Source organism: Pristis pectinata, chromosome 32 (assembly GCF_009764475.1).
Source record: "Pristis pectinata isolate sPriPec2 chromosome 32, sPriPec2.1.pri, whole genome shotgun sequence".
Taxonomy (NCBI): Eukaryota; Metazoa; Chordata; class Chondrichthyes; order Rhinopristiformes; family Pristidae; genus Pristis; species Pristis pectinata.
Window position 1 is genome coordinate 16,149,775 of NC_067436.1, and position 26,925 is coordinate 16,176,699.

Genomic DNA, 26,925 nt, shown 5'->3' on the forward strand with positions numbered 1-26,925 from the left:
ACTGATAAATCCTGCAGTTTGCAAGTGGGAAGGAATAATTTACCTAAAGGTTGGTCTAAATTGCTGGAGAATTCATTCCATTCACAGGCTGATTATTTACAGTGGGGAATCTGGGCTTTATCATAAAGTATTTAGGCAGGGAAGTCATGCTTCCTAAAACATTTGCCCGGCCTGGAGTACTGAGTTTAATTCTGATGACCATTTTATAGGACAGTTGTAAAGGCATTAGAGAAGGTCCAGAAGACCGTTACTAAAGAAAAGAATGAGGTCAGATTTGATAGAAGTGTATAACACGGTGAAGGGTGTGGACATAGTGATTAGGAGAGGCTGTTCTCTCGTGGACTAGAGGTCGCAGATACAAATTAAAGGGTGGGGAGAATTAAGAATGACACAAAGGAAATTTGTTTTACGCAGCATGTGATTGGAATCTGAAATGCACTGCCTGCAGATGTGTTGGAGGCATCGTGACCTTCAAGAGTGAACTGAATAAAGATATGCTGGCGAAAGAATTGCAAGGCTTTGGAGAAAGGGCTGAGAGTTGGAACTAGAGACAGTTAGCATGTACACCATGGACTGAATGGCCTCCATTTTCTGTGCTATAAACATTCAGTGATCCTGTGTGCTTTTAATTAGTAAATTTTGCATTGGGACTGAATTCCCAATGGAATATTCTTGCACAGGTGAATCCTAAGAGGGTCCATAGAAATAGGCCAAATAGCAGACACCTTTGTTGTAAGAAAGTATGATTAATATGTATTTAATTATCCAGCAATGAAAGTTCAACCCACTTCAACAGCTGTGGACTTTGAACTGATTTAATTAAATAAACCTGGAATAAAATGCAGTTACTAGTAATGGTGACCGTGAAAATAAGCTTGAGAACACATAGCACCAGGCTGAAGTACAGCTTCTATCCCACTGTTGTAAGTCTCTTGAACGGACCTCTTGTACACTAAAGATGAACTCTTGATCTCTCAATCTACCTCATTGTGGTCCTTGCACTTTCTCTGTAACACTACATTCTGCATCCCTTTTTCTTTCACCTTTTTACTACCTCGATATACTTATGTATGGAATGATCTGTCTGGATGGCACACAGACAAAAGGCTTTCACTGTGGCTCAGTACATATGACAATAATAAACCAATTACCAATAAGATGGTCATAAAACCCACCCAGTTCAATGATACCCTTCAGAGAAGGAAGTTGTTGCCCAGTGTGGTCTATGGATTACTCTTATTTTCCTACCACGTTGGAGGAGGCTAATCGGCCCATCGAATCTATACTGGCTCCCAGAACAATCCCATCGGTCCTGACAACTTATTTGCTCTCACATGCCCGTTATCTTCCCCCCCCCCCCCCCCCCATACTCCTGCCACACCTAGGGGCAATTTACAGCAGCCAGTTAACCTAACGACCAGCAGGTATTCGGGATGTGGGGGGAACAGAGTAGCCTGGGGAAACCACCGGATCCATTTAGTCCTGATGAAGGGTCTCGACCTGAAATGTCAATTCTCCCTTTGCCTCCACAGATGCTGCTTCACCCGCTGAGTTCTCCAGCAGTTTGCTTTTTGATGCATTTATCTTCTCTCTTTAAAAAAAAGCCTAGCACGTCATCTAGTTCAAGGGCAATTAAGAAATACTAACTTTAGAAGTGCCAATATTCCTTGAATGAATATTCTTTTTAAAAATTAGCAAGCTCGGTGACTTTCTGCACCGTGCAGTCCAGCGTGGAGCTGCCTTAGGTGTAAGCAAGCTGGTCTGACGATGGTAAAATAGTCGAAGCTACATTTAGGATATGACTATACTGGTGTGAAATCATGAAGTCAAGTTTATTTTTGTGTGCACAAGTATGGTGAGGAACAGGTACAGTGTAAAGCTTGCTTGCAGCATCACAGGCAGGTAGGTACAGACAACATTGGAGTTCGTTTTACCTCTGGGTTTTGCCTGAGTTGATTTAAACTGTTTAGCTGCAGACTGGGGGACAAGCACCTCCGCTCTGTCCACCATGCCTGTCGAGACCTCCTGGTGGCCAGCCGTTTTAATTCCACTTCCTATTCCCACACCGAGATGTCTGTCCACGGCCTCCTCCACTGCCAGGTCATGGCCAAATGAAAATGAGAGGAACAGCACCTCGTTTTCTGCCTGGGCAGGCTCCAACCTGGCAGCATGAACACTGCATTCTCAAATTTCCTGTAACCGCTCCCCCCCCCCCTTCCTTCCATTCTTCCTTTTTTCTCTCTCCTGATCCAACTGGCCCCCATCATCCTCTCCACCTGCCCACCACCCACGCACTCCTCCCACCTGTTCCCCTCCCCACCTCCCTCCTTCTATTCCAGGCTCCACCTTCCTCTCCAGTCAGATTCCATCATCTTCAGCCCTTTGTCACTTCCACCTATCACCTCCCGGCTTCTAACATCATTGCTGCCCAACTGCTCTGCCCAGGACCGCAAGAAACTGCAGAGAGTCGTGGACACAGCCCAGCGCATCACGGACACCAGCCTCTCCTTGGACTCTGCCTTTACCTCTCGTCGTCTTGGTTTAGCAGCCGGCATAGTCAGAGACCCCACCCACCCAGGACATTCTCTCTTCTCTCCTCTTCCATCAGGTAGAAGATACAGGAGCCTGAGGGCACGTACCACCAGACTTAAGGACAGCTTCTACCCCAGTGTGATAAGACTATAGAACAGTTCCCTTATACAATGAGATGGACTATGACTTCACGATCTACCTTGTTGTGACCTTGCACCTTATTGCACTGCACTTTCTCTGTAGCTGTGACACTTTACTCTGTACTATTATTGTTTTTACCTGTACTACATCAATGCACTCTGTACTAACCCAATGTAACTGCACTGTGTAATGACTTGATCTGTACGATCGGTATGCAAGACAAGTTTTTCACTGTACCTCAGTACAAGCGACAGTAATATACCAATACCAATACCCTTACATACCTGAATCCACCTATCACTTGCTAGCTCTTGCTCCACCCCATCCCTCCACCTTTTTATACTGGCGATCTCACCCTTTTCAGTCCCGATGAAGGGTCTTAACTTGAAATGTCAGCTGTCCATTTCCCTCCACAGATGCTGCCTGACCTGCTGAGTTCCTCCAGCACTTTTTTGTGTTGCTCCAGATTCCAGCATCTGCAGTCTCTTGTGTCTTGATTTAAACTGTGCATCAGTCAGGTTAATGCAGTTATTTTAAGTTGGCTGGCGTATTGACCCCATTTCAAGACTTTGTATTCTGTTTTCTTTCAGATAACGTTCTGGTTTGATATCTATAGCTAACCAGCAAAGCTGGATGTAATTTGCAAAGTAGAGCTAGTTGGAGACTAGGAGAGAAACCCTCGTGTGAAACAAAGAGATGGGGTGGGATGCCTTGGAGTGGGCATTTGGCAGAGGAGAGAAGGGCTGCAGTGCCACCATTAACCAGGATGTGTAATTACAGCAAATGTTTACATAGGCAGTTTCCATTACAAATATCAAGACAGAAATTTCCAATGGTAGAAGTTGACAAATGTAATTAAAAATATGATAAGTTGTAAAGATATTCAGAAAATAAATATATATGCAGGACTGAGTTGATATACAGCAGGTGCAAAATAATACATTCTGATACTTTGCAAAACATACTGTTGCTTTATTTTAGGAAATGGGCATTGTGCAGTTAAAATATATACGACAGCTACCAACGCAAATGGGAAAATTCACAGTGGACTTATTACTATATTACTATGTTTGCGTGACGGCTCAGGTGAGCAACACCAACCAGTGGGGTCCGAGGTTTATGCATGCACTGAATGGTTTGCATTTGGAAGTATGTCGCCCCTTCATCGTTGTTGGGTCAGACTCTTCCAACAACAATACTGTAGCAGTGTCTTGAGCACGTGGACTGCCATGGTATAAAGAGGAGTCTCCCACCACTACCTTCTCAGGGTCATTCAGGGATGGGCAATAATTTTGACCTTGCCTATCTCACCCACATCCTATAGAACAAATCAAAGGAGAAACAGTGGTGTGTGCTGCTGCGCACTTGTCCTGGACAGCCTTACCTGCTTGGGTGAGTATTGGCTTCACTGGAAGGAACAGTAATGTTCTATTGCTTGGGGCGAAACTGCCATGAAGAGTAGCAAGGAGTACAGCAACACTGTCGTAACGTGGTTCTCTTAATATGGCCTGAATTCTACAGCTAAGCTACAAGGGATCGATTCCTTTCACATACAGTGTTAGCAGTCAATCCACAAAACAGATAACGCAATCGTAGTCATTCTTGGATTTTTGTGTTGGTTTGGAGATGAGCTATTTTCAGTCCAATCACCTTGTTGGACACCAAGAGTGATTGCTGGATAATGGGATTGGAAGATGCGTTTCTGAGAGGGAAAGGTTCCAGTGGGCAGTATCTGGAGATCCCTCCTACTGATCTGGGGGGAGATTGAGTTGTAGCTTAATGATCTTTGTGTGCTTTGGTTTGCTTATTCAGAGCGAGGCAGTTTAGAGATGTGGGCCATTTCCATGTGCCAGCCATGTGCTTAGATGGGTTGGCAGTCTAGCTCGTGCTTTGTGGTGCCAACCTCTTTGGCCCTGTGTCTGGCCACCACCTGGTACAGGCTCCTGCCCTGCTCCTTCCTTCTCTTCTGCCTCCGTTTCCTGAAAAAGAAGCATGAAGCCGAGACTAACTCGAGTGCTAAACAGGTGGTTCCTGCACTCGCTGCCAGATGTGCAGGGAAGCTTGCACATCTGGGGGTGAAGGTCGAGCTCAGGAGCTCATCCAATTCGACGTTGCCCGCTGTCCCCGTTCACACCAAGCTCCGACCGCCCAACCTTCTGTGTCGGCGGTGCTTCTAAATCGCTCATCCTTTTCAAATTGCTCCCCCTCTCTGCGTGACCTGCTCCAGCCCCACAAACCTCCAACGTCCTTGCCCTTCTCCAACTCCACTCCTTAAGAACAGCACAAGTGGCGCAGTGTGTAGAACCGCTGCCTCAGAGCTCCAGAGACCAGGGTTCAATCCTGGCTTCTGGTCACCAGCTCCAAGTATCCTGTACCCTGGAATTTCCTTGTAAATCTCCTTTGATTTTTAGATCTGACCAATCTATCCTTGCATCTCCTTAACGCACCTAAGTATCATTTAGTCATTGGTTATGTTCCTCTGAGGCAGTGTGCAATGTTTTACTGGGGTAAAGGCACGGAAAGATTTTCCCCCTCCTCCACCTCCTCCATCTTCCCATCACCCACACACTCCTCCCGCTGGGTCCCTCCCCCCCACTGTTCCCATCTGCCTTCCCCACCTCCCTTATTTGTTTCCATGCTCCCACCTTCTTCTCCTATCAGATTCCATCATCTGCAGCCCTTTGTTGCCTCCACCTGTCACCTCCCAGCCTCTGTCGCTATTTCTCCTCTTCCCTCCTCCATCTGCCTATCACCTCCTCCTCACCTGGATTCACCTCTCACCTGCCAGCTCTTGCTTCACCCCTTCACCTCGCCTCTTTATACTGGCCATCTCCCCTCTACCGTTCAGTCCCGATGAAGGGTCTCAACTGTCCATTTCCCTCCATAGATGCTGCCTGACCCGCTGAGTTCCTCCAGCATTTTGGGTTTTTTCTTTGCTGCAGTTTCCAGCATCTGCAGTCTCTTGTGTCTCCATGGAAAGTCCCTGTTTAGCACGTTCCCAGAATTACCATGGACTTGTTAAGTGAATGCAAGACCCGTTTGTTCATATTGCTGGAGGAGCTCATCGGGTCGAGCAGCATCTGTCAGGGGATAGGAACTGTCAACGGTTTTCCCTCTCCAGATGCTGCCTGACCTACTGAGTTCCTCCAGCAGACTGCTTGTTGTTCCAGATTCCAGCATCTGCAGCCTCTTGTGTCTCTGCTCCTTCAAAGAATTGAGGCTGTCCCAGAGATTCCCAGGGACTTCCTGGAGCGCTCTGGCTTGGGACTGCTGGTACATTTTTATTTTTATGGTTTTCTGAACTTTCTAATTGAATTACTTCAATTACTGACGCCTCAGGGGCACCCCGACTCTGATGGAGACACAAGAGATTGCAGATGCTGGAATCTGGAGCAACTGGATGTCCTGATGTAGGGTTTTGACCCAAAACATTGACAATTCTTCTCCCCTCTCAGATGCTGATTGTCCTGCTGAGTTCCTCGAACAGATTTTTTTTGTCATCCCCACTAACCTTTGGTACCTCCCCACTTTGAGGATCACTCACCTTGAGAAGAAACCACTGGCACAAAAACATCAGAAAATAAAAGCAGGAGGAGGACACTTGGTCCCTCAAACCTGCCTCATTGTTCAATGTGATCATGGCTGTTCTGTACCAGTTCCTCATAACCCTCCACTCCCCAATCTTTCAAAAAATTGTCTACCTTCTTCGTAAATACCTCAGCAGTTTAAGCAGTTTGCAAAGAAGAGATGTCACGACTGTTAGCAATTGACTTGATGCTAAGGGAGGATGCGATAAAGTGTGAAAATGCTGGAAACATTCAGCAAGTCAAACAGTTAATATTTAAGGTCTGGGACTCTCCATCAGAGAGTCCTTCTGGGACTGAAACATTAATTCCTGATGCAGGGTCTCAATCTGAAACATCGACCATCCCTCTGCCTCCACAGATGCTGTCTGACCCGCTGAGTTCCTCCAGCAATTTTTTTTTGCTTCAGATTCCAGTATCTGCAGACTCTTGTGTCTCCTGAAACATTAATTGTTTCTCTCTCCACAGCTGCTGCCTGACCCGCTGAGTGTTTCCTGCTTTTTCTGTGTTTATTTCAGATTTCCAGCATCTGCAGTTTTGTTGATCTGAGGTAGCAGCTTGTGATTTATATCCAGTGACTTACCAAAATATTTCTGCAGAATTTCTGCATGTTCCAACACAATAGTCGTGGCTACACGTAGAGCTAGAGAAGAGCTGGTGACACTGTTGTGACCCTAGAAAATGTTCTTGCATTAGGAAGCCTTGGAAGGGCATTGAAGATCAGGGCAGATCATTTTGTCTTATTTCTCACATTTCCTGACAATGTAGAAAGAGGCCATTTGGTCCATTGAGTTTATTCTAGCTCTCAGATCAATTCCATTCCCCTTATTTGACCTGATAGAGGTTTATATAATCATAAGCAACACACATGAAATGCTGCAGGAACTCAGCAGGTCAGGCAGCATCTATGGAGGGAAATGAACAGCCAACGTTTTGGGCCAAGACCCTTTGTCAGGACAGACGTTTTGTGTGCATTGCTCCAGATTTCCAGCATCTGCAATCTCTCTTGTGTCTTACATTATTATGAGAGATTGCAGATGCTGGAAATCTGGAGCACTTTAAACCTATGTCCTCTAGTTTGGGACTTCTCTACCCTGGGTATAGATAAAGTGAATAGCCACAGTCTTTTCCCCAGGGTAGAGAAGTTCCAAACTAGAGGGCATAGGTTTAAAGTGAAAGGTTTAAAAGGGACCTGAGGGACGACTTTTTCTGACAAGGGTGGTGGGTATATGGAACGAGTTGCCAGAGGAAATGGTAGAGGTGGGTACAATTAAAATATTTAATTGGCATTTGGACATTTACATGGATAGGAAAGGTTTCAAGCAATATGGGGAATATGTGACTTGCTTAGTCAGCACAGATGAGTTATTGCTAACTACTACCTCAGTGTACCAACACTGTGACCACGTTGCACTACAATTGACTTTTTTTTGTTCTCATTGTATTCTTTCTTGTATAATTTTGTATAACATATTTTTCTTGTGAATATTGTGTCTCTAATGCTATGTGCCTGTGATGTTGCTGCAAGCAAGTTCTTTATTGCACCTGTGCACACATGTACTTGTGCATATGACAATAAACTCGACTTTGACTTGACTTTTTGACTTGAAGGGTTGAAGGGTCCATTTCGATGCCATATAACTCTTATTTCCTTGGAGACACAAGAGACTGCAGACGCTGGAATCTGGAGCAACAAACAATCCGCTGGAGGAACTCAGCGGGTCGAGCAGTATCTGTGGGAGAAAAGGAATTGTCGACGTTTCAGGTCAAAACCCTACATCAGGACTGAACTCCTCTACCCTGGGGAAAAGACTTTGGCTCCTTCACCTTATGTACGCTGCTCGACCCACTGAGTTCCTCCAGCAGATTGTTTGTTGCTATTATGCCCTCTTTCACACCATGCCCAATAACCTGATTTCCTCCACCAGACACCTACACCAAGGGCAATTTTCAGCCAGCTAACGTACCAGCACATCTTTGGAATGTGAGGGGAAATCAGAGCACTTTTTCTCCTCCTCCTCCCCAGCCCTGCCTGGCTTGTGTATGCCTATGGAGAGGTCGAATGGCCAGCAGTTAGTCATGTGTGCTTACCTGCAATAGAAGTAGGTCCAGCCAGTGACTACTAGTAACACAATGAGCAGAGTCACCACAATGATAATGACCAGCAATGAATTTACAGCCCTTTCTGGTTGCTGGCTGGGGAGCAGGAACTCCTCGCATCGCTTTCCTTTGAAGCTGTCATTACACCTACGGGAGATAGGAGTCTCCATTGTGATCTTATTGAATGAGGAACAACCTGAGGGGTGAATGGCCTATTCCTGCTCCTAATTCATATGTTTGTATGATGGAGCACAGAGTCAGCAAGAGGTCCTTCCCCCTCTTGAACCTATCCCATCATTTGGTTAGATAACAGTTAATGTGTACCTCAACTCTCCACCACCTAGGTTCCATCACACTTGATATCCTGACCCAATAAGCAGTCAATCTTAGTATTGCATTTTAATCAACCTCACCCCTGAACTTCGTGCATTTGAGAGGAACATGTGACGGGCCCCACAGTTGAATAGCTCACCCCATTTTTGTCCCTGGTCGAAAATTGTCTGGATTAAACTCAGGTATATAGTCAGTACTTCATGTCTCCACTGCTGGCACAGCCATTCTCTGTCTTCTGTGTGTGAAACAGTCAATAGTGCTAGATGGTGGGAGGAGTTTTTGTGGAATATAAATGCCTGCCTGCACCAGTTGGGGTGTATGGCCGGTAACAATTTTGTAGATTCTATATATTTCTCTATAATTGTTGGTTGGTGCTGTTAATTAAGGGCACTGCTCTGCCTAAGACTGCAAAAAATTGCAGAGAGTAATTGGTTTATTATTGTCACATGTACTGAGGTACAGTGAAAAACTTTGTTTTGCATGCCATCCATACAGATCATTTCATCACATCAGTGCGTCGAGGTAGTGCAAGGGAAAAGCAATAACAGAATGCAGAATAAAGTGTTACAGTTACAGAGAAAGTGCAGTGCAGGGAGACAATAAGGTGCAAGGCCGTGATGAGATAGATTGTGAGGTCAAGGATCCATCTTATCATAGCAGGGAACCGTTCAATAGTCATATAACAGCAGGGTAGAAGCTGTCTTTGAGGCTTTTGTATCTTCTGCCCAATGGGAGAGGGGAGAAGAGAGAATGTCTGGGGTGGGAGGGATCTTTGATAATGTTGGCTGCTTTCCCGAGGCAGCAAGAAGCGTAGACACAGTCTGTGGAGGGGAGGCTGGTTTCTGTGATGTGCTGATCTGTGTCCACTATACTCTGCAGTTTCTTACGGTCTTGGGTAGAGCAGTTGCCATACCAAGCCGTGATGCATCCAGATAGGATGCTTTGTATGGTGCTTCTATAAAAATTGGTGAGGGTCAACAGGGACGTGCTGAATTTCTTTAGCCTCCTGAGGAGGTAGAGGCACTGGTGCGCTTTCTTGGCCATAGCGTCTACGTGGTTGGACCAGAGCAAACTATTGGTGATATTTACACCTGGAAACTTAAAGCTCTCAACCAGCTCCACCTCAGCTGCATTAATGCAGACAGGAGCATGTACACCGCCCCCCTTCCTGAAGTCAATGACCAGCTCTTTTGTTTTGCTGACATTGAGGGAAATGTTGTTGTCATGACACCATGTCACCAAGCTCTCTATCTCCTTCCTGTATTCCAACTTGTCGTTATTTGAAATTCGGCCCACTACGGTGGTATCTGCGAACTTGTAGATGGAGTTAGAACAGAATCTCGCCACACAGTTGCGAGTGTGTAGTGAGTAGAGTAGGGGGCGGAGGACGCAGCCTTGTGGGGCACCAGTGTTGAGGATAATCGTGCCGGAGGTGTTGCTGCCTATCCTCACTGATTGCGGTCTGTTGGTCAGGATCCAGTTGCAAAGGGAGGTGTTGAGTCCCAGGTCTTGGAGTTTGGAGATGAGTTTTCTTGGAATTATGGTATTGAGAGTGGAGCTGTAGTCAATAAATAGTACTGTGACATAGGTACCTATGTTATCCAGATGCTCCAGAGATGAGTGTAGGACCAGAAAGATGGCATCCATCACGGAGCTGTTTCGGTGATAGGTGAATTGCATTGGGTCGATGTTGCCGGGGAGGCTCGTGTGTGCCGTCTCTTAAAGCACTTCATGACGTGTGAACACAGCCCAGTCTATCACACAAAGCAGCCTCCCCTGCATTGACTCTGTCTACACATAACGCTGCCTCAGAAAAGCAACCAACATAATCAAGGACCCCTCCCACCCTGGTCATTCTCTCTTCTTCCCTCCCCCCCACCCCCCCCCCCCCAACACAATTGGGCAGAAGATACAAAAGCTTAAGAACACATACCACCAGGCTCAAGGACGGCTTCTACCCCGCTGTTATAAGACTCTTGAACGGACTTCTTATACGATAAAATCTTGATCTTGATACTCTTGATCTCTCAATCTACCTTGTCATTGCACTTTCTCTGTAACTGTGGCACTATATTCTGCATTCTGTTATTGCTTTCTTTTTGTACTACCTCAATGTATGGAATTATCTGTATGGATGGCATGCAAAACAAAAACTGTTCACTGTATCTTGGTACATGTGACAATAATAAACCAATTTCCAAATTACCATTAACCAGTCCTGCTCTGGGAATTTGGATCCAGCAGAAACTGGGCTTAGCCAATCCCTTTGACTTCAATTCTTTACAGTCAGCGGAATGTGCAAGGACTCATCCTATTGGTCAGAGCTGATTCTGAGGACAGGATCTTAGTTCCAAAGAGGGTAATCTATTGCCACAACTTTGTTAACTCTGTGAACAGTGGCTCAGTGTGGTCTGACTATGGGTTCATTACACGGAGAGGACTTGACTTACCAGCAGAATGGAGTGGATATTAGAATGTAGCAGGTGCCTCCATTAAGACAGTAGGAATTGTAAATATCCGGACAGAGTTCCCCGTGTGCTAAGAGGGTTAAGAGAGATGATCCAAAATTAGGCATTGGCACATGAACTCTGAGAACAAACAATATAACAAGGAATGTATTTTATCTTGGTTTTGTACCGACTATACTGTGAAACCTAGACAACATTTTCATTTCTTTTCCCTTATGAGGTCACCAGAGTGATGCAGGATATCAAGCTGCTTGCCCACAGCTCCAGTGACCTGGGTTCAATCCTGATCTCTGGTGCTGTCTGTGTGGAGTTTACACGTTCTCCCTGTGGGCTTTCTCCAGGTGTTCTGGTTTCGTCCCACATTCCAAAAATGTGCATTTAGACCATGGGAGCAGAATTAGGCCATTTGGCCCATCGAGTCTGCTCTGCCTTTCGATCATGGCTGACTTATTTTTCCCTCTCAACCCCATTCTCCCGCCTTCTCTCTGTAACCTTTGACGCCCTTACTAATCAAGAACCTATCAACCTCCACTTTAAATGTGCCCATTGACTTTGGCCTCCACAGCTGTCTGTGGCAATGAATTCCACAGATTCACCACCCTCTGGCTGAAGAAATTCCTTCTCATCTCAGTTCTAAAAGGACACCCTTCTATTCTGAGGCTGTGCCCTCTGGTCCTAGACTCTCCCACCACTGGAAACATCCTCTCCACATCCAGTCTATCTAGGTCTTTCAATATTCGGTAGGTTTCAATGAGACCTTCCCTCATCCTTCTAAACTCCAGCGAGTACACGACCAGAGCCATCAAATGCTCCTCATATGTTAACCCTTTCATTCCCAAGATCATTCTTGTAAACCTCCTCTGGACCTTCTCCAGTGCCAGCACATCATTCCTTAGATATGGGGCCCAAAAGTGCTCACAATACACCAAGTATGGTCTAACCAATGCTTTATAAAGCCTCAATATTACTTCCTTGCTTTTATATTCCAGTCCTCTCGAAGTGAATGCTAACATTGCATTTGCCTTCCTTACTACCAACTCAACCTGCAAGTTAACCTTCAGGGAATCCTGCACCCCAATTTCAGAATTCGCTCCCCGTTTAGAAAATATTCCATGCCTTTATTCCTTCTACCAAAGTGCATGACCATACACTACCCTACGCTGTATTCTATCTGCCACTTCTTTGCCCATTCTCCCAACCTGTCCAAGTCCTTCTGCAGAATCCCTGCTTCCTCAACACTACCTGCCCCTCCACCTATCTTTGTATCATCTGAAAACTTGGCCAAAAAGCCATCAATTCCGTCATCCAGATCATTAACATATAACATGAAAAGTAGCAGACCCAACACCAACCCCTGCGGAACACCCTAGTCATTGGCAGCCAACCAGAAAAGGCCCCCTTTATTCCCACTCTTTGCCTTCTGCCAGCCAGCCAATCTTCTATCCATGCTAGTACCTTTCCTGTAATACCATGGGCTCCTATCTTGTTTAGCAGCCTCATGTTTGGCACCCTTGTCAAAGGCCTTCTGAAAAGCCAAGTAAACAACATCCACCGACTCTCCTTTGTGTATCCTGCCTGTTACTTCCTCAAAGAATCCCAACAGATTTGTGAGGCAAGATTTCCCCTTAAGGAAACCATGCTGACATCAGCCTATTTGATCATGTGCTTCCAAGTACCCTGAAACCTTATCCTTAGTAATGGACTCTAACATCTTACCAACCACTGAAGTCAGGCTAACTGGCCTATAATTTCCTGTCTTTTGTCTCCTCCCTTCTTAAAGATTGGAGTGACATTTGCAATTTTCCAGTCCTCTGGAAACAGTCCCGAATCCAGTGATTCTTGAAAGATCATTACTAATGCCTCCACAATCTCTTCAGCTGCCTCTTTCAGAACCCTGGAGTATAGTTCATCTGGTCCAGGTGACTTATCTACCTTCAGACCATTCAGCTTCCCAAGCACCTTCTCCTTAGTAATGATGACCACACACTTCTGCCCTCTGGCTCTCTTGAATTTCTGGCATGTTGCTGGTGTCTTCCACAGTCAAGACTGACACAAAATACTTATTCAGTTCATCTGCCATATGCTTTGTTCCCCATTACTACCTCTCCAGCGTCATTTTCCAGCGGTCCGATGTCCACTCTTGCCTCTCTTTTCCTCTTTATATATCTGAAAAAACTTTTGGTATCCTCTTTTATATCATCGGCTAGCTTACCTTCATATTTCATCTTTTCTCCCTTTATTGCTTTTTTAGTTGCCTTCTGTTGGTTTTTAAAAGCTTCCCACTCCTCCAGCTTCCCACTAATTTTTACAATATTGTATGCCCTCTGTTTTGCTTTTATGCTGTCTTTGACTTTCCTTGTCAGCCACGGTTGCCTCATCCTCCCTTTAGAATGCTGCTGCTTCTTTGTGTTGAACTGATCCTGTGTCTTCCGAATTACTCCCAGAAACTCCTGCCATTGCTGCTCTACCGTCATCCCTGCTACGGTCCCCTGTAGTAATTTGTATCCCACTTTCTGGCTACTATTTGGAGGCCTGTCTATAGCTCCCATCCGGGTCTTTCTACCCTTGCAGTTTCTTAACTCTACCCACAAGGATTCTACATCTTCTAATCCTATGTCACTTCTTGCTAAGGATTTGATTTCATTTTTTACCAACAGAGCCACCCCACCCCTCTGCCCACCTGCCTGTCTTTTCAATAGGATGTGTATCCTTGGATGTTTAGCTCCCAGCTCTGATCTTCTTTCAACCATGACTCTGTGATGCCCACGACGTCGTACCTGCCAATTTCTAACTGTGCCATAAGCTCATCTACCTTACTTTGTATACTGCGTGCATTCAAATATAACACCTTCAGTCCTGTATTCACCGCCCTTCTTCTTGAATTTGTTTCCATGTTGCCTGAAGTTAAATTCTTATCCCTTCCTAAACTTTCTGTCTTATTCTTTATTCTGGAGACTTCCCCTGCACTCTCCTTCCCTTTTACTTTATCCATACTTTTACAATCTGTTGAACCCACCCCCCATTATTTAGTTTAAAGCCCTATCCACAGCCCTAGTTATGCGATTCGCCAGGACCCTGGTTCCAGCGTGGTTCCGGTGGAGCCCATCCCATTAGAACAGCTCCCTGCTTTCCCAATACTGGTGCCAATGGCCCACAAATTCAAACCCATTTCTCCAACACCAATCTTTGAACCATGCATTTAACTCTCTGATCTTATTGACCCTGTGCCAATTTGCACATGGCTCAGGTAGCAACCCAGAGATTATTACCCTGAAGATGGGTCTCGATCCAAAACATAAACTGTTTATTTCTCTCCATAGATGCTGCCTGACTTGCTGAGTTCCTCCAGCACTTTTTGTGTGTGTTGCTCCAGAATCTGCAGAATCTCTTGCGTCTCTGATTACCTTTTTGGTTCTGCTTGTTAATTTAGTCCCCAGCTACTCAAATTCCCTCAGCAGAACATCTTTCCTTGTTCTACCTACGTCGTTGGTGCCCACAAGGACCACGACAACTGGATCTTTCCCCTCCCACTCCAAGTGCCTCTGCAGGTCAGCTGAGATGTCCCGAACCTGGGCCCCAGGCAGGCAACACAACCTTTGGGAGTTAGTAGGTTAATCGGCTGCTGTAAATTGCCCCTAGTGTGCAGATGAGAAGTAGTATCTGGGCAGTGCAGTGGGAGGGGTGTGTGTGCAGTTGATGGGAATGTTGGGGGGAGAATAAAATGAGTTAGGGTAAGATTGGTGTAAAAATGGGTACTTGCTGGCGCAGACTCAGTGGGCTAAAGGGTCTGTTTCTGAGCTGTATCTCTATGACTCATTGCTGCTTGTGTAGGCTTGTGCACAAATAGCTGTAGTGATTCCTACAAGAGTGGTTATATCTCAAAAATGTTGCATTTGCTTTAAAATACTTTGTGACCTGTGGTTGTGAAAAGCATTATAGAAAGGGCTATTTTTTTATAGCATAGGTACGCACAGAATTAAATTATGAATATCTGGTGCAAGTGGACCAATGCTGGTCATGGGATAATGGAGTCATAGAGTCAAACAGCAAGGAAGGCCTATCAGTCTAATGGTTCTGTACCAACCATTAGGCATTTACTTACACTATTCCTATACTAATTCCTTTTTATTCTCCCCACCTTCCCATCAACTCCCCCAGATTCCACCACTCAGGGGCAATTTGCAATGGCCAATTAACTTACCAACCTGCACATCTTTAGGATGTGAGAGGAAGCCAGAGCAACCAAGGGAAACCCACACACTCACAGGAGGAATGTACAAACACCACACAGTCAGCACCCAAGGTCAGGACTGAACCGAGGACGTTGGTGCTGTGAGGCAGCTCTACCACTGTGGTGTTCCAATGCATGGTGTTTATACCACAGAATTCTTGGTGTGGCAGCTACTCTGCCCAAGACCACAAGAAGCTGCAGAGAGTTGTGGACACAGCCCAGCGCATCACGAACACCAGTCTACCCTCCTTGGACTCTTGTCTTTACCTCTCGTTGTCTTGGTGAAGCAGCCAGCATAATCAAAGACCCCACCCACCCAGGACATTCTCTCTTCTCCCTCTTCCATCGGGTAGAAGATACAGTTGCCTGAGGGCACATACCACCAGACTTAAGGATAGCTTCTACCCCACTGTGATAAGACTATTGAACAATTCCCTTATACGATGAGATGGACTCTGACCTCACGATCTACCTTGTTGTGACCTTGCACCTTATTGCACTGCACTTTCTCTGTAGCTGTGACACTTTACTTTGTACTGTTTTTTTCTACCTGTACTACATCAATGCACTCTGTACTAACTTGAAGTAACTGCACTGTGTAATGAATTGACCTGTAAGATCGGTTTGTAAGACAAGCTTTTCACTGTACCTCGGTACAAGTGACAATAATAAACCAATACCAATACCTTAGATGGCAGTGGGTATGAAGAGACTGGGTTTATGCAGTGGGTCCACCAGAGACAGGGTCGCCGTCTCCTGATATACTGTCAATCCTTTGTATAACAAAAAAGACGTGCATTTCCACATTCCCTTTCAACACAGCCCAAAGCACTTTACAGCCTATTGTATATTTTTGGTGTTGTCACTGTTGAAACAGACAAGATCAATTTTCGCACAGCACAATCCCACAAACGACAACGTGATAGGAACTGCAGGAGGAAGTCAGCAGGTCGAGCAGCATCTGCGGAGGCAAAGCGATGGTCGATGTTTTTGGCCGTGACCCTGATGCAAGGTCTTGACTCAAAATGTTGACCATCCCTTCGCCTTCACAGATGCTGCTCGACCCGCTGAGTTCCTCCAGCAATTTCCTGTTTGCTCTAGATTCCTATATCTGCCATGTCTCTGTGTCTCCGACATGGTCATCTGTTTCAATAATGTTTCAGGAACAGTGGACCAAGAAAGTAGCTAGCACTCCACTTAAATTTAAGCCAACATATTTGTGCTTAAATCTCTGTGGGATCTCTTACCTCCGGGTTAGAAAAGTTGTGATTCAAGTCCCACGTCTTAAATCACAACTTTTCTAACTCAGAGACAAGGTTGCTGCACACTGACATCTGATCTGTCCTTGGATAGAGTGTTGCGTTCTTTAGTGGGCACTGGGCTGTAGGAGAGACGTTAAAGCCTTGGAGAGGGACAAGATTTACCACAGTGATTCCATGACTGCAAAACCCGAGATATGTGACAAAACTGGAGATGAAATCATAGCTGGTTGGATAGAACAAAAACAGACCCTTCAGCCCATCATGTCCATGCCTACCACCCATTAACACTAATCGCAATTTGTACTCACTACAGGAAGGATGTGGAAGCCATAGAAAGGGTGCAGAAGAGATTTACAAGGATGTTGCCTGGATTGGGGAGCATGCCTTATGAAAACAGGTTGAGTGAATTCAGCTTTTTCTCCTTGGAGCGATGGAGGATGAGAGGTGACCTGACAGAGGTGTATAAGATGATAAGAGGCATTGATCATGTGGGTAGTCAAAGGCTTTTCCCCAGGGCTGAAAAGGTGGCCACAAGAGGACACAGGTTTAAGGTGCTGGGGAGTAGGTACAGAGGAGATGTCAGGGGTAAGTTTTTTACTCAGAGAGTGGTGAGTGCGTGGAATGGGCTGCCGGCAACAGTGGTGGAGGGTCTTACAATAGGGTCTTTTAAGAGACTTTTGGATAGGTACATGGAGCTTAGAAAAATAGAGGGCTATGGGTAATTTCTAAGGTAGGGACATGTTCAGCACAACTTTGTGGGCCAAAGTGCCTGTATTGTGCTGTAGGTTTTCTATGTTTCTGTGTTTCTATGTACTTACCCACAGGTTCTCCCCCACTAATGAACACCCAATGTATGTACAGTCCGTACATGAGAACGAGTGTTGGGATACCAGGGGTATGGATTTGCTGACTGCTGCAGAGCAGCAGGCATCTTCTGCCACCTGGGAACTCAGTTCGCGGTCACCTGTCCGACTTGCAAACTGTTCAGGTTATGAATACTTCACAGGAATGGAACCCTGGTCACTAGGGGCAATTTATAGGGGCAAATTAACGCACACGTCCTTCTGATGTGGGAGGAAACCAGAGCACCCGGAAGAAACCCACGTAGTCACAAGGAGAACGTGGATACAAGAGCCTGAGGGCACATACCACCAGACTTAAGGACAGCTTCTACCCCACTGTGATAAGACTATTGAACGGTTCCCTTAATCAATGAGATGGACTCTGACCTCATGATCTACCTGGTTGTGACCTTGCACCTTATTGCACTGCACTTTCTCTGTAGCTGTGACACTTTACTCTGTACTGTTATTGTTTTTACCTGTACTACATCAATGCACTCTGTACTAACCCAATGTAACTGCACTGTGTAATGAATTGACCTGTATGATCGGTGTGCAAGACAAGTTTTTCACTGTACCTTAGAACAAGTGACGGTAATAAACCAATACCAATACCAAACTCCACACGGACATCACCAGAGGTCAGGAATGACCCTGGGTCATTGGAGCTGTGAGGCAGCTGCACCACTGTGCTGCCCTTCTTGGAATTACTCTGCCTTGAGCACTGAAGGTTAAGGAGAGAAAGAACAGAAAGTGCTGGATATACTCGGCAGGTCAGGCAGCATCTATAAAGAGAGAAACAGAGTTAACAGTTCAGGTCTCTGATCCTTCAGTTCAGAGAGGTCTCCCTCCACAGATGCTGTCTACCCTGCTGCACACTTCCACCATTTTCTGTTACTGTTTCAGATTCACAGCATTCATGATGCTTTCCTTTTCACGGTTAAGGGGAGATTTAATTGAGGTGCTGAAAACTGAAAGATTTTAACATAGATAAGGAATAAGCTGTCTCCATCGGCAGGAGGGACATTAGTCAGAGAACCCAGGTTCAAGATAATTGGCAAATGAACCTAGACAGAGATGAAGTGAGCTTTTATCGTGCAGCAAATTGTAAGACCAAAAATTGTCATCAAGCCAATTATAACATGTGACCAAAAGCTTGGGCAAAGGGCTCTGATTTAGGCCTTAAGGGAAAAGGACTACTTCTTCTGTCATACTTTTCACAGGCTTAGGACAACTCAAAGCACTGTTAACCCAACCAAATGCTTTTGGGGTGTACTCATTGTTACAATGTTGGAAACAGAAGGTGGAGGCGCGAAGACATTTAACAAGGTAATTCCAAAACTTCAAGCCTAGGTAGCTGAGTGCATGGCCACCAGTGGTGGGGCAACTAAACTGGGGCTGAGCAATGGGATATTCAAGAAAACGTAGTTGGAGGAAGACGCAGACCATAGAAAACTGTAGAGTCCGAAGAGCATAGCACGGAAGATGAGGCTGACGAAACAGAAGGATTTAAATAAAGGTGTATGGAGATCAGAAACCACAGTTCATGGGTGAATTAACATATGATGAATGGAAATTTGGAAATTAGATTAAGAAAGGTCGTGTCTGGCCACGAGAGCTTTGGTCATGTCTTTCACCAACTGTGCTCAAACCAAACAAAAATTAACTCTCCTCATCTTCCTTGTTGCCTTCTTGATATTGGGCTCAAGGCTTTGTTACGTTAGTGGAGGTGTGTGGTAACCTGCCATTGGAAACTGTTTGCTCACTGATCTCATTTGTGGTGGTTATTAGATTGCCAAGGAGCCCAATTGAAGCATTCTAAAATGGTTAGTGTGATGGGTTCTTGTAAAAGGATGACACAGATCTTGTTGATAAGATATATCTGGAGTATCAGATGTTGCAGCTTATCAACCGGATTCAATCATATCGTAACGGCATCTGGTGTGATCCATTTCAGAAAGGTATTACACTGTTGGCAGCAACAACATAATGGGGGGAGCCCCCCGTGTTGGTTACTTCAAGAGGGAGCAGGACCAATTCTCTGCTAGGGCCGAGTTCACATTATGTGTGATAATAGTGGAATGGCAGATAGCGGTCGCTGAGATTTTTCATCCATCCTTGCATATGCTTTATCATGCTCCTCCTTAACTACAAAGGCAGCAACAACAACAACTTGTATTTATGTAGCACCTTCAACATGGGAGAATTGTCCCAAACTTTTTATGGGGAGCATTGTCAACCAAACTTGACACCAATCCATTCAATTAGATATTGGTGACTGGAAACCTGGCCAAAGAGAGTAGTTTTAAGGACTGCTTTAATGGAGCTCAGGGAGGTGGAGAACTTTAGGGAGAAGCTGAAGGCATGGCTGACAGAGAGAATTCTCCAGAGGTTCCCCCTGCCTCTCATTGGTACAGTGTTTCATTCTGATTGTTTATTCACTCTGGGGTGAGTCCCCAAAGCTGGAATGGGAATGAGTTGAAAGACCCCCACTGTGATATTCCAGCCCTCATGTATCAGAATCAGATTTATTATCACTGTCTTAAGACGTTTTGTGGCAGCAGTACAGTGCAAAGACATAAAGTTACTATAATTTGCAAAATAAATAAATAGTGCAAAAAGAAAGGAATAATGAGGTAGTGTTTATGGGTTCATGGACCGTTCAGAAATCTGATGGCGGAGGGGAAGAAGCTGTTCCTGAAACGTTGAGTGTGGGTCTTCAGGCTCCTGTACCTCCTCCCCAATGGTAGTAACACGAAGACAGCATGTCTCAGATGGTGATGGTCCTTAATGATGGATGCCACCTTCTTGAGGCGTCACCTCTTGAAGATGTCCTCGATGATGGGGAGGGTTGTGTCCGTGATGGCTGAGTCTACAACCCTTTGCAGCCTTTTACGATCCTGTGCATTGGAGCCTCCATACCAGGCTGTGATGCAGCCAGTCAGAATGCTCTCCACCGTACATCCGTAGAAATCTTCCACTGTACGTCTATAGGAATTTCCTACTTCTTCTTGTCATTTTCTTGTTTGATAAACTTGTCATCCCCAACTCTGCTGCCCTGATTCCAAATTAGCACCGATCCTGTACACATATCATCCCAGTGCTCGCTGATCTGCGTTGGTGTTTGATTAAGGAATCTCTTTCCTATTTTCAGGACCTCCCATACTCTTACTCCTCCCCATCCTTGCAACCTCTGATCCTGAACCCATCCAGTATCTCTGAATCCTCCAATTCTGGCCTCTTTTGACTATGAAAGTGGCACACCTGGTAGAGCCGCTGCCTCACAGCTCCACCGACACGGGTTCAATCCTGACTTCCGGCGCTGTCTGAGTGGAGTTTGCACGTTCTCCCTGTGACCATGTGGGTTTCCCTCGGGTGCTCCGGTTTTCTGCCACATCCCAAAGACGCGCAGTTGGTGGGTTAATTGGCTGCTGTAAATGGCCCCTAGTGTGTAGGTGAGGGGTAGAATCTGGGGGAGTTGGTAATTGGTTTATTATTGTCACATGTACCAAGATACAGTGAAAAACTTTGTTTTGCATGCCATCCATACAGATCATTCCAAACGTAAGTACATGAAGGTAGTACAAAGGAAAAACAATAAGAGGTTGCAGAATATAGTGTTACACTTACAGAGAAAGTGCAGTGCAAGTAGATAAATAAGATGCAAGGGAAATGACGAGGTAGATTGTGAGATCAAGACTTCATCTTTATCGTATTGGTATTGGTTTATTATTGTCACTTGTACCGAGGTCCAGTGAAAAACTTGTCTTGCATACCAATTGTACAGGTCAATTCATTTACAGTGCAGTTACATTGAGTCAGTGGGTCTGTTCAAGAGTCTTACAACAGCTGGATAGAAGTTGATGGGAATGTAGGGAGAATATAATGGGATTAGTGTACGACTGGTGTAAATGTGTTCCTCATGGTCGGCGTGGACCTGATGGACCAAATGGCTTCTTTCGGTGCTGCATCACTCCAGGGCTAGAGATTTAATTACTCCGCCATTGGTAGCCATGCCTTCAGCTGCTGAGGTGCTAAGCTGTGGACTTCTCCCTGAAGTCCTTCACCTCTCTTTCCTTCATTAGAGCAAAAATCAGCTCCGTGACCAAGTCAATTGGCGTAATATCCATTTCTCTGGCTCAGTTTCAAGTCTAGTGGATGACGCTTCTCATAAGCACATTGAGACATCTACTATGTCTAATGGATGCCATGTAAACACAAATTGTTGTTGCTATCATTATAATTCAGGAAGAGCAAAGTAAATGCAAATAAGCCTCCTGATCAACGAATCCCTGCACTTCAGTGCAACATTTAATTACCAGACTCACTCAGGATCTCTGATGTAGCAAATGTAAATCTCACTGATGCAATAGGGAGTGTTTTGAGTGCATGATCTAGATAATTCTAGGGTGTGTGAATAACATTTTCCATTACCTAGCACTGACATTCATTATCGTATGACCCCATTCTACTAGAACACACTAACAGTGGGAGGATCATAAGGGGCACAAAAATCTATTTAGTTAGCTTCAGAAGGGAATCTTGGATTCATATTTCAACCTTTCAGTCTTCAGAAGTCTGATATACACACAGCAAGATCCCACAACAAGATGGACTATCGGTCAGTTGAATTTTTTGGAGGTGTTGGCTGAAGGAGGAACATTGTCCAGGTCAATTTTGGGGCTTCCCTGCCCTTCCTTATGAAGCACCACAGGGTTTTTGCTTCCATCAACAAGCTGACAGGTCTTATTTTAATGACTCAACCAAAACTCTCCTTAAGAATGGTGCTGGGACTATGGACTCAAATCTCATGTCCTTTTGACACGTGAGTCCTATAGATCAAATACTCTGACAGAATTTATATCTTTACTTACATTCTCCCATTCTTGTGAATCAGCCTTCATGTATTACCTTGTGGGATGACATTTCCCATCTAGATTTAAGTAACCAATAGGTCAGCATATGCCTGGGCTCAGCAATCCTGACTGGAGGATAGGTATTGGCCACTGTGGGCACAGTGGTGCAGCGAGTAGAGCTGCTGCCTCACAGCTCCAGCGACCTGGCTTCAATCCTGACTTACAGTGCTGTCTGTGCGGAGTTTGCACGTTCTCATTGGGACCATGTGGTTTTCCTCTGGCTGGTTGGGAGGTGAATTGCCCACCATAAAAATTGCCCCCAGTGTGTAGGTGAGTGGTAGGATCTGGAGGGAGTTAATGCGAATGTGGGGAGCATAAAATGGGTCAGGGAAGGATTAGTGTAAAGGAGACACAAAGGACTACAGATGCTGCAATCTGAAGCAATAGACAATCTGCTGGAGGAACTCAGTAGGTCGAACAGCATCTGTGGGTGGGGTGGGCTGGAAATGTTGATGTTTTGAGTCAAAACCCTGCATCAGGACTGAGAGTGGAGAGGGGAGGTGTCCAGCATAAGGATTAATGCAAACAAGGGTGCTTGATGGTCAGCACAGCCTCGGTGGGCCGAAGGGTCTATTTCCATATGGTATCTTTCTATGATGCTATGAGGAATACTTCCATGACCAAAGTCAACATGGTTTTATGAAAAATAAATCTTGTTTGACCAACCTATTGGAGTCCTTTGACAAAGTACCATGTGCTGTGGATAAAGGGGAACGGGCAGATATACGAAACTTAGTATTCCAGAAGGCGTTTGATAAGGTTCTCGTGGTCAGAGGTCCACATCATCTCCACATCAAAGGTTATTGTGGAAAATAAAGCTCATGGTGTATGAGGTGAGATATTGGAGTGAATGGAAGATTGGCTGGCTTATAGGAAACAGAGAGACGTAATAAGTAGTGGGCTTCGATTTACAGATAACCTCATGTTTCTCAGGATATAGGAGGAGGCCAGTTGGCCATTGAGTCTATTCCAGGTCTCAAAGCAACCCCATTTTTTTCCTGTAACCTACTCTCCCATTGCCATCAACTTCCCACTACACTAAGGGTAATTTATAGTGACCGATAAACCTACCAACTGGCACATCTTTGACAAGCGGAAGGAAACAGAGTCTTCGGGGGGAAACCACCTGGTCACATGATCGTGGTTGCTATCTGTATGGAGTCTGCATATTCTCCCTCACGGCCCTCTTGAGATGTTTTCCCGAGTGGAAGAAACTAGAACTAGGGGCTTTTTTAAATACATAATGCATCTTCCATTTAAGACAAGAGATGAAGCAAACTTTGTATCTCAGAGGGTTGTGAGGGAGTATGCACAGACTCCACACAGATAGTGGTCAAGGTCAGTATCAAACCCGGGACTCTTGAATTGTGAGCCACCAGCACTACCTGCTGCACCATTCACAAGATCACAAGACAAGGGAGCAGAAGCAGGCCATTTGGCCCATTGAGTCTGCTCCAACCATTGTGCTGCCCGTAAATGATTTGGATGAAGAGACCGAAGGTGTGCTTGCTAACTTTACAGGCACGTACCACCAGGCTTAAGGACAGCTTCTATCCCACTGTGATAAGACTATTGAATGGTTCCCTTATACGATGAGATGGACTATGACCTCACGATCTACCTTGTTGTGACCTTGCACCTTATTGCACTGTACTTTCTCTGTAGCTGTGACACTTTACTCTGTACTGTTATTGTTTTTACCTGTACTACGTCAATGCACTCTGTACTAACTCAATATAACTGCACTGTGTAATGAATTGACCTGTAAGATCGGTATGCAAGACAAGTTTTTCACCGTACCTCGATACAAGTGACAATAATAAACCAATACCAGTACCAATACCAGGATGGTGATTTACAAAGAGAATATAGGAAGGTTGCAATGGGGTATAGCTAGGTTGTGAATGGGCAAAGATCCAGAGTAACAGTATAATGAGGGAAAATGAGACAACAATTTTTACATTTTTTCTAACTGGTGAAAGATCGCAGAACTCTGAGACATAGAGCAATCAGAGTGCAAAAGGCTAGTATCAGGTACAGCAAGTAATTGGGAATGTTAATGGAATGTTATCTTTATTAGTGGGGCAATTGAATACAAAAGTAAGGGAGGCTATGCTTCTGTTATATAGGATATTGGTGAGACCACATCTGGAGTACTGTACACATTGGTCTCCCTATACAAGGATAGATGTTAGTTATTTGGAAGCTGTTCAGAGGAAGTTTACCAGACTGATACCTGGAGTGGGTGGATTATCTTATGAGGAAAGATGGGCTTATAAACGTTGGTGTTTAGAAGAGTGAGAAAGGACTTGAGTGAAACATATCAGATCCTGAGGGATCATTACTGGGCGAATGTAGAGGAAGAAATTAGAACTATGGGCCTTTGTTTAAAATAAGGGTTCTTCCATTTAAGACAAACTGTGTATCTCAGAGGGTGGTGAGTCTGTGGAACCCTCTTTCTCAAAGGGTGGTAGAAGCAGAATCGATTATTTTCATGGCAAAGTCTGACAAACTCTGGTTTCCTCCCACATTCCAAAGACGTACAGGTTAGGAAGTTGTGGGCATGCTGTGTTGGCGCCGGAAGCGGGGTGACACTTGCGGGCTGCCCCCAGAACACTCTGCGCAAAAGATGCATTTCACTGTGTGTTTCGATGTACATGTGACCAATAAAGATATCGTATCTTATTTTATAATCTTATAAACAAGGGGGGGAAAGCATGCCAAGGGTAGATTGGATTTTACCCTTGTGTTGTGGCTGTAGCGAGATAAACGATGATCTTATCAAATGGTGGATAAGATGGAGGGGCCGAGTGTCCTACTTCTGCTCCTGATTTGGATGTTTGAATAGGACACGGGGAATACTCCTTCGTTCCTCTTCAAAAATGAAGGAGTATTCCCCGTGTCTTGTACAAACCGGGGGATTTTCCACTCCTACCCGAGGGAGTAGACGGAGAGTCAGGAGGACCTCACATCTGAAAGGTAGAAAGGGAGGTGGGCAATCGAAGGCCCGGTGTGCACAGAAGTGACAGAAGGTACAGACTTACCTCTGCAACCCTGTGTCCCAGGGTAACAAGTGCCTGAGAGAGCTCAGCTGGAGCGCAGGACTGGGGATGCCATAGGGTGATTCACCCAACTGAGTAGGCGAGACTGCCAACCTTTCCTGTACGGGCTCACACAGGAGTTCTGAGCACTCCATGAAACTGCAACACAATGAGGGGTCCACACCAAGGTTTTGGTGGGGTGGCAAGGGGTATTGTTTGCAGATTGTTGATTGTAAACTCAACACAAACTAGGGCAGCACCGTGGTGCAGCTAGCAGCATTGCTGCTTCACAATGGCAGTGACCCGGTTCAATCCTGACCTCTGGAGCTGTCTGTGTGGAGGTTGCACGTTCTCCCTGTCACGTGGGTTTCCTCCGGGTGCTCCGGCTTCCTCCCATATCCCAAAGATGTGCATGTTAGTAGGCTAATTGGCCACTGTAAATTGCTCTTAGTTTGTAGGTGAGTGGTAGAACCTGGGGGGAATTGATAGGAATGTGGGGAGAATAAAATGGGATCAGTGTAGGGTTGTTGTAAGTGGGTGGTTGATGTTTGGGGTGGACCTGAAGACCTGTCTCTGTGCTGTATGAATCTATGACTGTAACATCTGATAATTCAGCCATGCCAATGAACTTTGCTGCTTCGGGAGTGATGCACAATCTTATCCCACAAATCCCAGATGGCACCAATGTTCCTTACCTGGTGTCTCCATTTCACTGTTGTCTTTTCGATCCACAATTCTACCTAAAGGGAATGAAAGGGTCCGTTTAGTATGTTTCAGATGTTTCAGAAGGAATGGTGTTGCTGGCTTTTGCCAAGTTAAACAAATATAATCAGTTGACATAAGAGGTCAAGAAGGCAAATGGTCAAGGTGACAGCTGATGGAGACTCATCACCGTGCTGTGCACTTCTGGTATTTTCTCTTTATTGTTTCATTATCACCATAAATGACAAAATGAGAATCAGTAAATGGACATGCAGAACCTTTAATGCCATCAAACCAAGACTGTTCACAGCAATACTGTCTAAAAAGTTGACACTGAGCCACACAAAGAGATGTTGGGATAAGTGAACTAAAGCTTGGGTTGTATCTCTGTCCCTGTCCTCACCAATAACCAGCAAAAGGCATTAGAAGTTCACACAGTACATCAGCTGTGACTCAGTGGTATCAGTCTGAGTCAGAAGGTTGTGGTCTCACATCCAAAATGAGTAGGTGTTGCATCTCCGTATTGTGTGGGAAAGTGTCGAGAGAAGGGGAGTGGTTGCTGGAGATGAAAGACTGGATGAGGGAGTCATGGAGGAAACTTCAGAATGCTGAAAGGGGAGGGGATGATGTGTCTGATGGTGCAATCCCATTGAAGGTGGTGGAAACCACGGAGGTTGATGGGCGATGGAGATGAAACCCCTCCCACCCCGGACATTCTCTCTTCTCCCTCTCCCAACAGGCAGGAGATACAAAAGCCTGAAAACACGTACCGC

The 26,925-nt window shown here is 45.3% G+C and overlaps 1 protein-coding gene across 2 annotated transcripts in view; it reads right to left on the reverse strand.

The window, feature by feature from the left end:
* Window positions 1-1,462: 1,462 nt before the first annotated feature.
* The window catches only part of LOC127585251 (pro-neuregulin-4, membrane-bound isoform-like), a 28,082-nt gene continuing 2,619 nt past the window's right edge, over window positions 1,463-26,925 (reverse strand). The window contains exons 2-5 of one of the 2 annotated variants that reach the window (XM_052042565.1): window positions 26,146-26,190; window positions 11,141-11,228; window positions 8,349-8,504; window positions 1,463-4,652 (exon numbers count right to left, since the gene is read on the reverse strand). In XM_052042565.1, the coding sequence (XP_051898525.1) occupies window positions 4,535-4,652; window positions 8,349-8,504; window positions 11,141-11,228; window positions 26,146-26,158 (375 nt within the window). In that variant the 5' untranslated portion in view covers window positions 26,159-26,190 and the 3' untranslated portion in view covers window positions 1,463-4,534. Of the gene's footprint in view, window positions 4,653-7,456; window positions 7,991-8,348; window positions 8,505-11,140; window positions 11,229-26,145; window positions 26,191-26,925 lie in introns of those variants that run through there. The other variant, XM_052042566.1, reaches the window with a different exon arrangement.